At 40.2% G+C, this 18,903-nt stretch overlaps 1 protein-coding gene across 1 annotated transcript in view; it reads right to left on the bottom strand.

The window, feature by feature from the left end:
* Positions 1–18,903, bottom strand: part of FNDC3B (fibronectin type III domain containing 3B) — a 435,900-nt gene that overhangs the window by 166,592 nt on the left and 250,405 nt on the right. Inside the window, 2 exon segments of the mRNA XM_042458543.1 lie at positions 13,595–13,903; positions 17,189–17,201. Of these exon segments, the coding sequence (XP_042314477.1) occupies positions 13,595–13,903; positions 17,189–17,201 (322 nt within the window).

Raw genomic sequence — 18,903 nt, 5'->3', positions numbered from 1 at the left:
TTCTATCCAGTTTTTTAGACTACCTTTCCTTGGGAACCTCAGGGAGGCTTACGTTTTCAAAAGAACCAGGAACACCATAAACAGAAAATTAAAAGTATAAAAAGAAGATTGGTCTAAGATAAGGTATGTAAATAAACACACACAAATTCACACTGCAAGAGGGTCTGTTTAAACAATGTATACCACCAATGTGCACATCTGTAGTAAACCCCAAGCATTCCTGGATTACCACACTGTGCAATCATGGCCCAAGGATAAGGGTCAGTAAAGGTGACAAATAATGTAAGAACCTAAGAGCCATGATGGATCAGATCAAAGGCATATCTAGGCCAACATTTTTCACAGAGCAACCAAGCAATTGCCTACTGGAAGCCTGCCAACAAATTCAAATAGATAACAACAACACTCAAACTTCACTTCTCCTATTGGGACAGGCACGACAAAGTGTGATGAACTTTACAATCTCTGTCTAGGAACTGAACCAAGGTCAACAATTCACTTCTTTTGAAGTTTAGTGCTTTGGGTTGTAAATGGCTAGGTAAGTGTGACTTTCATTTAGTGTGCTGCATTGTTATAACACACTGTTTAATCTTCTAACCGGAAATAGTGCACCTGTAAGAGATTTCAGCAAGATATAAAAGCCTAAGAGTATATATTGGCCTTAACATAGTTGTCCTTTCTGAACTACTCTGGGGGAAAGGGCTATAGAAAGTAATTGATCAGAAGACTTTGACAATATGCATTACATCCAGTGGCTGAAAAAAAAGTCTTACAGTATGTACATGCTTGTTAAACACCACACAACTAAGGAAGGCTTACACGAATCCCATAAGAAACCATAACATGCCCTTGGTTAGAAAGAGGCTCAACTAATAAACCGAAATTGGCAAAAGAGTCTTGAAAACTATTTGGTGAAGGAAACAATATAAAAGATGGTGGGTAGAAGCAATGTAATGTCCACACTGGTAATCTTTTTAAAAAACTTAAAAAAATAAAGTAGAAGAATGCCTAAAGCTCTCAAAGAATGCCTGAGGTTTGGACTTTCCTTCATACTATGCAGCCTTAAACAGAAGTTATTAGAGTGATTAATTTGGGTTCAGACTAAGGTCTGTTTGAGATTATCTACCATACACTGGATAGTACAGCATTATAGGTTCTCAGTACATCTAAAAATGCAGAAAACCTTTGTTTAAAGTACACCATTGCTCTACTTTGTCATGCCAAGACAAAATCCCAACATGTTTAAATCCTGAGGAGTTTGTCAAGTGACTAATGGGAATGGTAATGAACACTGAGAATAATTTAGGGGACAGTTATTTTAACAAAGTAAGCCAATTCTAACCCTAATGAGTAATCTTTATCAACAATCCTTAAAATATAATGGCCATACTCCAGAGAGCCAAAGAGCTAGGGCTGCAGGTATAGATATATCTACTGTGCAGACACAGGAAAGAAGATTGAGAGGTAATATGATTGTCACTGTGAAATAGTTGTTTTCTGCTGTTTTGGTAGACAACAGAACAGTGGATTCAAATTACAAGAAAGGAGTTTCTGACTAAACATTAGGAAGACCTTTCTGATGCTAAGAGCTATTTGATATTGAAAAGGACCACCCGAGAAGATGACAGACTCTCCTTCACTGCAAGTTTTCAGACAGTGATTTGACTCTATCAGGGATGCTTTGCATTTCCTGTATTGACAGTTGGAGAAGATAACCCCAAGAATCTCTTTCTAACCTCCAGTTCTAGTTCTAATATGCTGTTTCATTACAAAATTAATGTTAACTGTATTTTGTTTTAACTCAGATTGTGAACCACCACAATTTAGCTTTTTCTCCAGGTACGCATAGCCAGTGTGGATGTGCATCAGACAGTACATTTGCATTCAGTCAAAATATATGGTCCCATATTCTCCCTTTAAGTGAAAGCATCTGACGTTCAGATTGATGAATTTACAAGAATAATATGAAACTGAGTTATTTGGTGAGACAAAAGCACACTCACATTGTAAAATCCCTAGCACATTTGTAAAAAGTAATCATACTCGTGGAAGAACTGTTATTTCACTGAGCTAGGAGGCTTTGCAATTTCATTCATTCTTGTTTATGAGCACGCAAACCAGGGATGGCTATGTTGCAAGCCAAGGATGGGATGGGGTACTTTGTTATCTAGCGTCCTGGATTTTACTGGACTTTCCTTCAACGAAAGCCAAAGGGAAGGCTTCAGGCTTGGGAAGGCTGTTGCTGGTAAGAAGGAATTTAAAAGTCAGTTCTTAGAGTAAAGGTGCAAAATCAGGAAAGCAGGCAAACTACCAAAGACAATGAAAAGGAAACCAAAAGGTTGAGACTAGTTTCTTTGATTCCTCATTCATCCGTTGCAAGAGCCTCTTGGCTTTTGCGAGGAGAGGAAGGGAAAATTGCTGTAGCTTATCCAGTGCAGACAAGTATAGGCTAACTGAAGGCCTGAGCCAAGTCATTATCCAGTGAAAGGGAATGCTGAGTTTATTAACCATTTCTCAAAATTAATATTTCAGCTCCAAGCCACACCAGGGTGAGGCCAAAGCAATAAAAGTCTTGTTGTGAAGCTAGGCTGCTGGCTTAAGAAAACCTCAAATTTGAACTGAACTATGGGCCCAGGTAGTCATAAATGAACTGAGTGACTTGTAATTAAAAAACAACAACTCCACAGCAAATAGGTATTGTGTAAATTCTGGTTTACGGCTGAGTGCAGCTTTGAAATTGCAAGCATTCCATCTGCTCACCAGCTGTGTATTCTAATCCCCTTTAATAACTTTAGCTAGCACCACACCATGAGAATCCAGGGCTCTTCAAAACCTTTTCTTTACATTCACTGCCAGGATTGTAGCTCCTTCCCCCCACCTTTTGTTTAAAATAGAAATTTCTCTGCAGTAAATGCTATGTCCACACGATGTTACTTTTGAGGACTGCTTAAAAGCTTCAAACTGGTACAACACCAAGCAATTGTTTTTCAACAGGGATACTGGTGCTACACTGGTAGAGGGAAGTTGTACCCCAATCTGGATGTGTGGCAAATGGCATGGGTGCCTGGTGGCCAGAGTTATGAGACCAGAGAAGTGACTTTTGAAATATGTACTTCAAATGGCCCATCTTATGTTCTTTATGATATCCAAGGAATTTAAAAAAATATGAACTACATTGTTTTTTCAGGCTATGTGGCCATGTTCTAGAAGAGTTTATTCCTGACATTTCACTAGCATCTGTGGACTGTAGACCTCATCTACAAACTGCTACAGATGCTGGCGAAACATCAGGAATAAACTCTTCAAGTACATGGCCACAAAGCCCAAAGCCCCCACCCCAATTCTTCTCTGCAAAAAGCTACTCAGTGGAGCTGTTTTGAGTGGTGAGAGATCTTGTAGGCACTGGCTGAAATGCAACAACCCATTGTGAACAACTTGTCTGGCATTTTATAAATAAAATGAATGGATATGGTCTGATTTAGATGCAATTGGTAATATAGATATAGGTTAAGTATATTTTATCCAGAATTATGAAAGACAAAATGCTTCAAAAGTGTCCACATGGGTGGCTGAGATAGTCATGTCTTTGCTTTCTGATGGTTCAGTGTATACAAACTTTGTTTCATGTAGAAAATCATTAAAATATTGTGTACAGAATTACCATAAGGCTATGGGTATTAGATGTATACAAAACATAAATGACTCACATGTTTAGATTTGGGTCCCATCTCCATATCTCATTATGTATATGTAAATATTCTGTAATCTGAATGGACGGGGAAGGGGGGGAATCCAAAATCCAAAACATTTAGCAAGTAGCAAGTACATTTCTATACCACTTATTAGTGCACTTAAGCACTCCCTAGGTGGTTCACAATGCATAAGATAATTGCCCCCAACAAGCTGGGTACTCACTTTAGTGACCTCAGAAGGATGCCATGCTGAAGTGACCCTGAGCCCCTGGCTGGTATTGAACTCACAATCTTGTGGTTTATGAGTTAGTGGCTGCAGTACAGGCATTTAACCACATTTCTGGTCCCAAGCATTTCTGATAAGGAACACACAACCTGTACAGTGGATTATTATTATTTTATTTATTTATAGCCTGGCTTTTCCCCCAACTGTGTATAAAAGTTAAAACAGATACAGCCAAAAATACATATCATCCAGAGAGTAAAATAAATACAAATTTAGAAATGCTTTCTTTTCTTTTGCCACAACGAATTGCTACACAGCAGAGCCACTGAGTCTTAAAAGTAACAAAAATAAAAATGTTGATCACAAAATGATATAAGCATGCCATCTGGAAAAAAATTACATCTGTCTACAGTACTGGGCAAATGCAATTTGCCTAAAACAGGTGCACTAGTTGTGGGAATAGAAGTTTCTTCAACAACTGTATAACACATTCACAGTGCAAAAAAAAAAAAAAGTCATATGGAAAAGTCTGTAATATATCATAATTCATTTTCAGAGCTCCACTGTACCAAAGAGCCAGCTTCTTAGATTTAAAGCCTCTTCACTGTTTCTTAGTTCAAATTCTTCTTTTACTGCAAGTAAAATCTAGTCCCAGGGAATTACAGCACCAGCTATGTATAGGGATCCTGAAGCACCATTCCTCAGCAGCTTGTGTGGCAACAAGACTGTTGTTGTTTGACAGCAAGATGCCTGCCAAAATCACATCACAGAAGCTGGCTCTCCAGATTGCTTTGGAGTTCCAGACGGAGGCTGCCAGCTGCCATTTCATACACATGTCAGCTAAACTGTAGACCTCATCTACAAACAGCAAACACTGTTTGCTTCGTTTTCTTTTTGAAACACCACATATTTCACTTTTATGAATTTGCATGTAAAAGCCCAATATCTCTTAAAATACACTGAGACATTTGAAACAGTGACAGATACTACTTACTGCACATTAAAATGTGAAGAATTTGCGAAATTTATCTCAAGCTTGGACTCATTCAATTTACAAAAAAAAGTTATTTACAGTACTTACTTTAAATGCAACAGGTTTGTTTTGTGGTTTTATTTATGTTTCTGAATGGCTGCAACTGAGGAAACATGCACTGGAAAGATGATGCATTGGCATCAGCCATGGCACATAGCCACTGCATTAGAACCAAAATTATAGTTCATTTAAAATTAGACTTCAAAGATCTTTGATCAAACATATCACAAAGTACAAGTTTAATCTTAATCGAAATGCTTGGTACCAGAAATGTTTGGGATTTTGGAACTCCTGTATTTGATTTACACTCATAAAAAGATATCTTGGAGATGTGACCCAAGTCTAAACACAAAATTCATTTACATTTCATTAATAATAATAATAATAATAATAATAATAATAATAATAATCCTTTATTTATATAGCGCTGTAAATTTATAAATTTTATTTATATACCGCTTTTCCAAAAGATCAAAGCGGTTTACATAGAATTAAAACCAATTACAAACATATCATAAAATAGATAAAAAATAATAACACAATATACAATATACAGATATAAAAACAATCATTAAATAGGGTAAGGCAGACAGTCGATGGGATCAAGTACATAACTTCATTTTCCAGGGGGGAAGGCTTTACAGAAGAGGAAGGTTTTAAGCCTCTTTTTAAATGTTTCCAGGGGGGTGATCAGACAGAGCTCCTCGGGGAGACTATTCCAGATTTGTGGGGCCGCTACTGAGAAGGCCATCTGGGAAGTAATAGTATATTTAGAAGGTGGAATTTCCAACAAGTTCTTCCCGGTTGTTCTGAGTGTGCAGGGTGGATTATATGGGGAGATGCAGTCCCTCAGGTAGCTCGGGCCCAAGCCATGTAGGGCTTTATAGGTAATAACCAACACCTTGTATTGTGCTCAGAAGCGAATAGGCAGCCAGTGCAGAATAGGTGTTATATGGTCAAACCTGGAAGCACCGGTGACCAGTCTGGCTGCCATATTTTGTATTAACTGAAGCTTCCGAGTTTGGTACATGGGTTGCCCCATGTAGAGCGCATTACAGAAATCTAAGCAAGAGGTTACCAGAGCATGTACCACAGTTTCAAGGTCCCTTTGGCCCAGGTAGGGTTGCAGTTGGCGTATCAACCGAAGTTGATAGCAAGCACTTCTGACCGTCGCATCTACTTGAGATGTCAACTGCAGAGATGAGTCCAGAAGTACTCTTAGACTGTGAACTTCATCCTTCAGGGGAAGTGTGACCCCATTCAGGACAGGTGGATAAATTTCCTTCCTCAGGCCTGGGGAACCTATCATGAGTACTTCCGTTTTCTCTGGATTCAAACTGAGTTTGTTCTCCCTCATCCAGCCCATTACTGACTCCAGGCAGGCATTCAGAAGAGAGACTCCATCCTTAGTCACTGCATCAGTCGGGGGCACAGAAAAGCATATTTGGGTGTCATCAGCATACTGATAACACCGCGCCCCGTGTCTCCGGATGATCTCTCCCAGCGGTTTCATGTAAATGTTAAACAAAGTGGGGGACAAGATGTCTCCCTGAGGGACACCAGATGTCAGTTCCCCCTCAGAGGAGCAAGTGTCCCCCAACCGCACCATCTGGAATCTGCCCGAGAGGTAGGATTGGAACCACTAGAGCGCAGTGCCCCCAATTCCCAACTCCTTCAGGCGTTCCAGAAGGATACCGTGGTCAATGGTATCGAAAGCTGCTGAGATGTCCAATAGCACCAACAAGGTCACACTTCCCGTCGATGCCCAGACGGAGATCACCGACTAAAGCGACTATGGCAGTCTCAACTCCATAACCCGCTCTGAAGCCAGTTTGAAATGGGTCCAGATAATTGGTTTCATCCAAGACAGCTTGGAGCTGGAAGGGAACTGCTCTCTCGATCACCTTACCTAAAAATGGCAGTAGTGAGACCGGCCTATAGTTGTTTCTTATCAGGGGGTCCAGGGAGGGTTTTCTAAGCAACGGTTTAACTGTTGCTAATTTTAAACTGGATGGAAATTTTCCCTCCCTGAATGATGTATTAATTATGCGACACAATAATGATGTAGCCGCATCACCACCCTGGGCAGTCAGCCAAGAAGGACAGGGATCGAGAGAGCACGTCGTCTTCCTGACACTTCCAAGAAGCTTGTCCACTTCATCGGTACCAACAAACTCAACATGATCCAGTTTAATAGAGTCTGTGGAAGCTCTGGACACCTCTCCTATTGTCTCTGATGAAATGCAAGCGTCGAGATCAGCCCTTATCCGAGATATTTTATCTGCAAAGAAATTGTTAAAGTCATCACAGCAGGCCTTAGTTGGTTCTAAAATAGGGTTCAGGGCGGGGGAGAGCTGAGTTAGCTCCCTGACCACCCTGAACAGCTCTGCTGGACACGACTCCGCAGCGCAATACGTGCACCATATATGTTACACACATAACCTGAAACTGTACATGAAACAAAATTCGTATACACTGAACTATCAGAAAGCAAAGGTATCACTATTTCAGCCACCCATGAAAACAGTTTTGGTTTTGGGAATATTTTGGATTTTGGAATCCCGGATAAGAGAAACTAAACATGTCAGGTGCCATGTCTTGCAATAGCACACACTGATTCCTGGGAAAAGGGGTTGTCTTCTTGATGAGTCACAGTTGCTTGATTTCCCACAGCTCAGAGGTGGGCAACTGTAGAAGCGTAGGGTCCTGCATTAGCCCTTTGAAGATCTTGGAGATCACCGTCTCCAAACATTGACTAGACGACATGAGGGGCATTTTCATCAAGTTTTAGGTCCTTCTGGGCCATCAAGGGAGGCCTTTTTAACAACAGAAAATGAGAGTAAATCACTCCCTATTTCAAAAAGGCCTGTTCTGGCCCTAAATGGTTCCAGGGCCACAGCAAAATGTGGCAGACATATCCCAAAGCCTCCCTAGAGGGCCCTTTAGAGGAAAAAAATGGAAACATATTGCAAAAATATATATATTGTTTGACCTGAGCATTGAAAATTACTCAAATGTGAGTAGAAAATGGAGTCAGTGCTCCATATCCATAGATTTAAGCATCTGTGGTTTGAAAACATTTTAAATATATATAAATTCCAAAAAGCAAACCTTGCTTTTGCCATTTGATATAAGGGACACCATTTTTAGTTTTTGTGGGTTTTTCGGGATATGTGGCCATGTTCTAGAAGAGTTTCTTTCTGACGTTTCACCAGCAGATTCAGATTCTCTGAAGATGCCAGCCACAGATGCTGGCAAAACGTCAGAAAGAAACTCTGCTAGAACATGGCCACATAGCCCAAAAAACCCACAAAAAACTATGGATGCCAGCCATGAAAGCCTTCGACTTTACATTGGACACCATTTTACTATGCCATGGTATATAATGGGATTTGAACATCCACAGGTTTTGGTATCCACGGGGGGATCCTAGAGCCAAACCTCACATCCACTGTATTCTCTACACCACACAGAATGCATTGAGTGAGATGTTTTTAAAATACCCCTGGGGGATGCTCAGGAACCACATGGAGGCTTCAGGTCACCACTCCTGCCCTAGCCTAACACCCCAAAATTCCAGCGAAAGAAGGACATGTAATCCTACTCAAAGTGCTGTTTCTTTAAAGTGCTTGAAGTCTTTAACTAGAAGCTAGACAAATACGCTCAAGTTAAAGGTTTCCGGCACAAGCAGAGAATGGAGTAAATGGCCTATGAGACTCCCTCTAAGTCTATGATTTTCTACTATCTCAAATCCAAGTCATCCAGGATTCCCAGCACTGTTAGCTAAACCTACCTTCCTTCCTTCCTTCCTTCCTTCCTTCCTTCCTTCCTTTTCTTTTGTAAACTGGGTATTCTACTATTTTGGCAATCTGAGGACTGTCTTGTTTTGGTAAATGCAGTGACCATCCTTTCTCCACCCAGGCCACAAAGAAAAATGACTTTGTGCTTTAATTAGGTTTCTCCAATAACCTCTTCCAAAATCCCGCTAAGAAGCTTGTCAGGTGCAGAAGCACAACATGCAAAGTCAATTTGAGGGGGAAAAAACAGCACACAAGAGGCTTTTTCAAGCATTCTTTTTCTGGTGTACTTGGCTCTTGGCCTTCCAAGGAAGGGCCTCCATGGCTTTGGAAAATGCATATTCTTAGCCTTCAGTGGAAAATTCCTTTTAATTCCCCCCTTTAGAGTTTACAGAGAATTCAAGCTACGAAGTCAAAGACATTTATGAGTTTCCTCCTTCTGCAGTTTGACCTGGAATTACACTGTTCATAACCCAGTTTTAAATTGCCAGCTTATCCCCACTTTCAGCCACATTTGAAAAAGGCAGTCAGTGCTTGAATGTAAGAAATAAAAGTGTCCACGCGCTTAAACATACACCAACTTGATTAAAGTTTCCTGCATTGTTTTCTGACCATTCCTTTGTGTGGTTTTTAACTGAAAAGCACTTTCTGGCTGACCCAATAATTTTTCCAGGGACCTGACTTCACTCAGTTTCTTGGCATTTTTCAGTAGTTTTCAAACTCCACAGCTGTGTGGTTTGCAAATCTTCCCAGAAAATATAGCTGCATAATATCTTGCAGTAAGAACCAGGGCAGAAGAAAATAGATACACAGTAGGGTGGGACAAGGAGGAGAACAATGAAGCTTTTAGGTAACTTCCAGAGTCAGGTAGCAATTCACAGGGATAAATTGAGTGTTGGACTATGACTCTGGAGACCACGGTGTGAATCCCAACTCAGCCATGTAAACCCACTGGGTGACCTTAGGCAAGCCACATTCTCTCAGCCTCAAGAGGATGGTAATGGCAAACCCTCTCAAGAAACTTGCCAAGAAAACCTCATTATAGCTTCACTTTAGGGTTGCCATAAGTCAGAAATGGCTTGAAGGCAGACAATAACAACATGTGTGTATTTCAAGCAGAGGTAAACATTTCTCTCATAGGACCCCTCACTCCATCCCATATCTGAGATCAGGCCTAGTATCTCTGTTAACAGTGGGTAGAAAGATATATGTACAGTTTATACATATATGCACAATGAAACCAGCTATACTATCAGCAATACTGGCCAGAGAGCACCCTTGAAGGGCAGATGGTTCCATGCATAACTTCCAATAGTTTTGCCTGGCACACACATGGAAGTATGGGATGCTGTTTTCTACAGTGACAGTGAACCCAACTTATTGATAGAAATGTGAGATCTGAGATGGTAAGCAAAAACAGAGTGTCTAGGCAATATTTGCTGGTGTCAGTTCAGTATCAGCAAATTTCAAATGGCAGTTTCACAGATGCATGCTACAATGTGTGAACAAAGCTTATGAATGCTGAAGTATCATGTTCATTTACCGTATATGCTCATGTATAAGTCGACCTCATGTATAAGCCAAGGGCAGGTTTGGGGACAAAATCATGGACTCTGATGAGACCCGTGGGTAAGTCGAGGGTCAAACTCAGGGGCATGTTACAAAGGATTTAAATGGAGGGGGGAACACCACTACACCCCTCCTTCTCCCTTTCTGGACATCTCTCAAGGGTCACAGTCTGGGAATGCAAAATGTGAAAACAAACCTCCAATTTCCCTCCCTTCCCCAAGGCTGATGGCTTACAAAAAAGGGGAACACAGATCTCCGATTTCCCTCCTTTGTCCACAGCTCTCCCCAAGGCTGATGGCTTACAAAAAAAAGGGGACACAGACCTCTGATTTCCCTCCCTTCCCCACAACTTGCCCCAATGCTGATGGCTTACAAAAAGGGGGACACAGACCTCCGATTTCCCTCCTCTCTCTCCTCCCTCCCTTCTCCACAGCTTTCCCAAGGCTCACAGAGAAGTATTACGTATTAATCTGAATATATATCTATGTAGGATTTTGGAGTTAATTTCTGGGCTTAAATTTTTTTACTTATAGTTTAATAAATATGGTAGCTTGGAGGGAAAATAACACTAAAAGAAAATGCTTTCATTTTTCTTCTTAAAACTTCAGCAGTACAAATTAGAATCTGGAAATGCCAAACATTTCAAATGAGGAAGGCATGAAAGAGAAAACCTTTGTGGCTCTGACATAGAGGACCTTATTGACACGAGACATCACCACTAGAAACAAAGGAAAGTATTGTGAGCCCAGGGACAGGTGTGTCATTTCATGAATGCCACTGGAGCTCCAAAAACAGAAATGGAAGACAGCTTCCACAGTAGTGATGTTACCATTGCCTGCAGGGATGTTCTCTGAGCACTGAGCTTGGAAAAATGACTTCTTTAGACTACAACTCATAGATCCCCCCCTCCCCATCAGCATTTTCACAGGCTGCCAGGGAACTGTACTTGGGGTGTGGGGCATTTTCAAGTTTTGCTCTAACTCTGTATCATACACACATATCTCTAGTATCTATGTCAGTATTACACCCATAACTATGCAATGGCAGACTACAATATCAGAATAATGTGTTTGCTATTTAGCAACAAGGTATTGGTGTTGTTTTTAAAATACTCCAGGACATTTGAAATAGTGATAATAACAATAACCTAGTACTACTAAAAAGTCTGGCAGCAGTTCCTTTGAATCTCAGAAAGTAGTCTCTGCCACTAGCTGCTACCTGAATATGTAAACTAAAGATGGCAAGAATTGATCCTAAGATCTTTTGCATGCAGAATATATGCTTGGTCACCAAGCTATATAGCCCCTCTTTCAAAATAAGCCTTGTCATTCCATGTTTCAATAGCTCTATGAAGAAGAAAATTATTTCTATTTTACAAGTAGTCCACCCTTATCCATAGGTACCATAGTACCCTTATCCATGGGGGTACCTTCCAAGTCCCCCAGCAGATGCCTGGAACAAGGGATAGTACTGAACCCTATACTAGAAATATTTTTGGACTGCAATTGACCAGGGGTAACTTAGACTGCGGAGAGCAAAACCACAGATAAGAGGGGGCTATGTCATACTTGAAGGGCAAATAATGACAATGAAATCTGTTTAACTTTCTTGCATAGATGCACTCATCAAAACTCCTGGCTGAAATGCTACTTGAACGCAAGTTTATGAATATACAGTATATATACAACTCAGTTAAAACAGTTTGATATTGACTTGCCATGGCGCCATCCCATGAAATCATGGATCTGTAGTTTGTTGATACGTTGTCAAATGCTCTGTTGTGTCTGGGGAGAAAGGAAGCTGTACTACAGTTAACAGAGAACCTCAAGGTTTTTATCTTTCAAAACCTATGAGACTGAAGTGGTGTAGGCCTAGAAGGTGATGAAAGGGGTGTGTGCAACTGTACAGAGAGGAGTTCCTGGAGAAATGTTTCATCATGCCAAATGCTTGTCTCTGATTTTATCCCATCATGCAGAATACATAGCTTGCAGTAATCCAGCCACATGTACTGCTGTCACTCAACTGTGTGAGTGATTAGTCCAAGAAGATCTGGTTGTAAGATTAGCAGTATCATACACTAAAGTGGGCTAAAATGAGCCAGTCCTAATGCACACCCTGAAGAGATTTCTAGCCATTCATTAAACTGACTGCATTTCCTTTTTCCAGAGAGAGAGAGAGAGGAAACAGGCAGACAGACAGACAGACAGACAGACAGACAGACAGACAGACAGACAGACTATCAAAGCCATTTACTCTGAAAATAGACAAACTATGGAATGAAAGTAAAGAATTGCAAGAATTGCAATGCAATCAAAACCTACCTTCTACTTCTGATCAGAGCATGGAAATGATATTTTTCCTGAATCCCCCAGCTAACATGGCTGAATGACAAAACTATTTTTGTATTTATATAGAGTATATAAGTTACTGAAGTTAACAGTTTCTGAGGCTAATTATGACAGCATGATGTTGTTGACTGCATTTTATCTTACTTTTCCACTATAAAAGGAGCTTCATAACAGCCAAAAAGAATCATTAATATAATTTCAAACAGCATGTAATAAAGAATAATAAACAATGCAAGTCAAAATACTAAACTAAAAACGCAGCAATTTCAAACACCTTCTACTATTATCTTCCACAAACAAGCAGACAAACAAACTGATTTGATTGCTTGCATCTGTGATATATCCTAAGGAAAGGTAACAATTGATAAATGTATGGTTCTGTCCCCGAAAGGGATAGGTCAGGAGGTAAACATATTATTTGTTTACTGTATCCATCAGGAATTTGCATAAAACCCAATGTTTCTGCTTCATCAGGGACAAACAGAATCCATAAACCTCTAGAATTGCTTTACTGGTATCCAAATCATTTTAATTTGGAGAAAAGTCTCCTGTAGCAACAAGTTGATGTTACCACAAGTCTTGTAAGGTACATTACTTCCAAGGCATATTTCAGCCACCATATAAGATAAACAGAATTCAAATAATACAAGACAGCTGGGCTTGGGCAATAGCTGGGCATCACTCACCACCTTTCTTTTCTTTTCTTTTCTTTTCTTTCTTTTCTTTTTTTGCAAATTCAAACAAATAAGAACATTCAACTACAGCTTGGGTGTCAGTTGGTTCATGTGGCTTCTGCATGAGCATGGCCTCCAGAACCCTTCAATTTATCTATTTCATCAGCTAGTTTTTATAAAAGAAAGAAAGAAAGAAAGAAAGAAAGAAAGAAAGAAAGATGAGAAACAACTTTTAAAATCACCATTGAACTTTACCATGCACATCCTGCTCATTTGATCTGGGGCTGCTTCTTGCTCTGCGTTCTGTTTTTTTCACAGCTGGCACGCCACCTCCTCCAACTCCTCCTCCTCCACCGCCGCCTCCCCCATTTGCTGCTCCATTATGAGTCTTGATGGTGCCATTGTACACTGTTGCACAGTTTCCCAGATGGCCCTTGTAGATGGATGAAGGAGGGCTGTTCAAACGGTTTTGGCGATCAATCTGTCTCTCTTTGATTTTCTTGTGCTGTGGTTTATTGTACTGATCTTCCCTAGTTATGTAACTGGACATTCCATATATGATTTCTAGAATTAAAGGGAATAAAGAGACACAGTTCACTTTCCAGTATCAGCTCCATTAGCATTAATATGCTGCAGAAATGTACACACTATGACTTCATTCAGATGTCACACTATACCAGAGACAGGCAAGCTCCAAGGAGCCAGTATATCTGGCTTTTAGGACCTGCTGTGGGCTGTACCAGCCCTCAAAACAAAACTAAGAGTGTCCAGAAATCCACCTTTAGTTTTGCAAAATCCCCCTCCTTTGAGGGAACAAAATGAGGTACAAAAGTCCCTATGTTTCCAAGTTCTTATGGCTATTTTTTTTCCAGTCAGAGAGCATCTGTAGTGGCTTGGGAATGGCTCAGGCCCCCTAAAATGAGTCTGGCCTCTCCTTGATTCCTATCCCTGCATTAAACCATAGTTTGCCATGACATGAGTGGGCTCTTCCACTCCCCTCTGGCACAGCTGCAAGGATTTCAGAAGTTTTTGCTTCTGTTTTACATTAATATGTCATCTGAACGCTAAACTGCAGATAAACATAACAATGGTTAGTGGAAGACAGCCACCTTCAAATGGCAGTTTACAAATCTGGTTTATTTCCATTAGCAACAATTAGTATTAAACAGACTGTGAAGTTCAGCCACTTAAAATGTGGTTAATCCAAAACAGAAGTGAAAGAATGTGAGCTCAAGGCTCATTGCGGCTCATTCTCATCAAACAAAATCAGCCTGATGCCATTATATTATATTATATATTTATTTTTATCCCACGGCTCACAATTTAAAAGAATGGTACAATTTGAAGAGATACAAAAAGAGAGCTTTAACATTTTATTATTGTTGCTAACTGCCCTTGAGTCACCCCTGACTCATGGTGACCCTGTGGATGAGACACTTCCAAGGCCCCCTATGCTCCACTGTTCTGCTTAGGTCCTGCAGATTCAGACCTCCCTAATTGAGTCCTTCCATCTAGTGTACAGTCTTCCTCTCTTTGTATTACTCTTTACCTTTCCTAGCATTATTGTATTTTCTAATGAGTTCTGCTTTCTTGTGATGTGGCCAAAGTACAACAGCCTCAATTCGAACATCGTGGCTTCCAAGATTTCAGGCCTGATCTATTCAGGGAACAATTTGTCTTTTTGGCTGCTCATGGTATCCACAGCACTCTTCTCCAGCACCACATCTTAAATGAATTGATTTTCTTTCTATTTGTTTTTGTTTTACTGTCCAGCTCTCACATCTGTACATGGTGATGGGGAATACAATGACGTTTATGATTTTAACTTCAGTGCTCAGTTGTACATCTCTACACTTTAGGATCTCTTCTAGTTCTTTCCTGTCTGTCCTTCCTATTCCTTGTCTTCTTCTGATGTCTTGACTACAGTATGTTCTGTTTAATGTTTGATCCAAGGTATGGGAACTCTTTAACTATTTTGATTTCCTTATTGTCTAAGTTGAACATGAATAGCTCCTCCATGGTCATTATTTTTTGTTTTCTTTATGTTTCTTTTCCTTTTTCTATTTTAGCTTTAAACTAGAATTAAACTATTTGCAGTATTAATATGTCAGATTCACTAAAAGAATAAAATATATTTGAAAAGATTAAAAAAAAACCTCTTTAAAACTTTTCAGTTAAAAAAATATAGCACCAGTGGTTCCCGAACTTTGATCTTCTACAAGTTTTGGACTTCAGCTCCCAGAATTCCTTACTGTTGGCCAAGCTTGCTGACTGGAGGACCAAAGTTTGAGAACCACTGCAAGCCTAACCTGTTCTTTAAGAATCTTCTGTTTTAAAAGGCTTTCTGTGTGAATGAGTTTTAGGAACAAGATAGACCGCCCCAAAAAGGCAGCCTGGTGATGGCCTGTTTCCCTCCAGAGGGACGTCGCAGCTGCCAAACCTCCTGGCGTCCCTCTGGAGTAAAAAGAACCCAGAAAAACTGGGTTCTTTTTTCCGTCACCAGGCGGACATCATGAGTGCGCCAGTGCTGCGCATCGCCTACCTCAAAATGGCAGTGCCCGTATGGACAGGACACCGCCATTAGTCTGCTGCCATGCCGTGCTAGGGTTAGGGACCATGTGGTTGGTGCGCAGTTCCCCAACCCTAGTACTGCGGCAGCACGGCGCTTTGGGACTGTCTGACCCGTGCCTTAGTTTGCCAGATGGACAAGAAGGGGGGGCATTCTGTCCTCCCTGTGCAGTGAGTTCCAGAGTCAAAGGGCAGCCACTGAGAAGGCCCCTACCAAGTTTGCTTGTAATGGTGGTGGGATTAAACTTGATTCTTTACAGAAATCAAAGTGTATGGAAGAGAATTTTTTTATTCTTCCACGAACTTCCACTAAAGGTAGACTAGCGCTGTTAGAAAGGGCAAGTACAAATGTTTGCATTTTAACAGAGTTGCCTAGAAGGTGTTCTTAACAGTCACATCTTGTTGCTTCTGTATTTCTCCAAATATGTGTACCTTGTTGCTGATGTATCTTTCCAAATATATGTAGTCAGTCTAGTGTCTTCAGCAGGGGTGAACAAAGTCCAGCCCTCCAGATGTTGTTAGTGCTGTTCCCAGCATTTCTCACAGTTGACTATGTTGGCCAGGGCTCATGGAACATCTGGAGAGTGGAAGTTTGTCCAAGCCTGGTCTACAGGTTCTCAGTTTTATACACTATTTAACAATAACCAAAAAGTTATTTGTAGAGCTGGTAAACATCTGTTGTAACCTCAAATATTTTTCATCTCAGGTTTTCCAGCATAACATAAACAAGAGATCTAGAAATTTACATGGCCACAATTAACATTTTACAGCGTGAGGCAATCCTGATAATCTATCCTATTTAAAAAAATAAATAAAAGGAATTGGCCATCCCTTAATTTGAAAATGTTCTGCCAAGCAAGTGCAGCCAAGAACTGCAGGTGACCATAACAGATGTTCTGCCATTCTTCCTCAAAGAACTTGCACTGAAGTGGAATATCCACATCATCCAAGTGGATGTTAATATCATTGAGAGGTAGATGGGATAACTTAAGTTATGCTGTCTATGACAAAAGATGAACTATAAATAATTTTAATAAATAACAATAAATAAGCTTTCTTCAGTTAGTATGATCAGCTAAACATTTGTGACTGAATCCATTAATACATCCTTTGTGCTAATGCCAAAAAAATTCACTGAGATCCAGTTTAAGTTTTCTACATGCATGGCAGCATAGCTGAACGCAAAATACTCATCTGTGCTAGAGCAATTTTCACACTGTATTTTGCTAACTTGAGCATGGGTGGAGAATCACTGGTCTCCACAACTACCATTAGCCCTACCACTCAGCATGGCCTGTGGAGAAGGACTGTGAAAGTTGTAATCAAAAACAACCAGAGCACAAAAATATTCCCCCTACTGAATCTGTGAAAAGCACAGGTCAAACACATCCAGACCAAATCTGCCTTACAGAAGGCATTTTATCTAGTTGTAGGATTTTAATTTTTTTCCAAACATGATTTAAAAATAATTTTTAATATCAATTTGCTTCTGATTTAGAAGCACATACCAACACCATGACCAAGCAGTTAAAGGTGGTGAGGAATGAAATATATATCATGACTTTATAATCTGCAAAAGATGTCCAATTTTGCATTGTATTTATTTTTTTAATTCCATTTATAACTTTCCCCTGCCAAGGATCCCAAGGTGGCCAATCTAGTACAAATGTCAAATTATGTGACCAAGGTAGTCTTCCCATAAATGCTTTGAGGCTTCTTTTCACCTTAAAAACTTCCGAAGATCCCTTGATCCTTGACACTTGCCCCACTTCTATCCTCAATACACATTCCTTTAAATGCCTAAGGGTTAGAGTCCCAAGTGTCCACCTTTTATATGTGTTTTATCTTTGGTAGTGTGTTCTCTGTGGAGCTATTGTTATAAATTAACTCAGAACAATGCTCTTATGGAAACAAAATAAACATTAACTTTATTTACAAGCATGTGTTAAAACGGTATCTCTTTAAGGTTGTTTCACAGATCGTATGATTACAGTAGTCAAGATAATTTAATAAATACAAGTTATTCCTTATTTAGTTCCCTCGCTGAAAATTTTAAAAAGTAAACTGTTTCTAATTTTCTTTAAACTTCTTCTGCTTTAAAGAACTATGAATTCTGCTAAGGCACTCTGGCTTGATTCTTAGCTTTTTTCAGAACAGAATTTTCAGAACAGAACAGCGCTGAACTGACTCTTCTTCGACTGACACACTCATTCCTGGCTCTGACTCGCTCCTCCCCTTTTATATTTAGAGTCCTGTACTGCAGCCATTCACTCACATACCACACGGTTGTGAGTTCAATACCAGCCAGGGGTTCAGGGTCGACTCAGCCTTGCATCCTTCCGAGATCGCTAAAATGAGTACCCAGCTTGTTGTAGGGCATTTGGCTTACACTTTGTTAACTGCTTAGAGAGTGCTTCAGCGCACTGATAAGCAGTATAGAAATGTACTTGCTATTGCTTGCTATAGTCACTCCTCCCACAGCAGCCACCTCCTTTACAGCCAGCCTGAACCAAGACTGGCTGTTGGGGGAATCAACTCTACCTAGTGACTCGCCACAATGTCCTACTATAAACCATTGGGCCTCACTTCTACATATTATAAATAAAGTCTGATATAACCTGAATTTATTGTGTGATATGTGAAAGTTTATGGGAAAACAGTATCCAATGGTTCCTTAAAGTGTCCAAGCTTAGCGCTGCTTTTTTGGGGCAGCTGTAAAAGCAGGGAGTCTACCAATGATAACCGTGTACTCCCAGGAATAATTCAGTCAGGAATGGAGAACTTCATGTCCTGCAGTTGATTTTGGCCCACATTCATCCCACTTGAAGTTCCTGAGATGGCCACATCCCAGCCCAACATCATTGGGAAGCTTCCTAGCTTTTGTGCAAGTTTCTTTCCCCATTCTAAATTGTTGAAATGCTAAGTGATTGAAGGCGAAAGCTTTAAGTTATAATATTTATGGTTCTATGTTTTTGCCTTTGACTCTACTCATCACT

The sequence above is a fragment of the Sceloporus undulatus genome, chromosome 3 (assembly GCF_019175285.1).
Source record: "Sceloporus undulatus isolate JIND9_A2432 ecotype Alabama chromosome 3, SceUnd_v1.1, whole genome shotgun sequence".
Lineage (NCBI taxonomy): Eukaryota > Metazoa > Chordata > Lepidosauria > Squamata > Phrynosomatidae > Sceloporus > Sceloporus undulatus.
The sequence above is the reverse complement of the archived record's forward strand: the minus strand, read 5'-3'. Positions and strand labels throughout refer to the sequence as shown.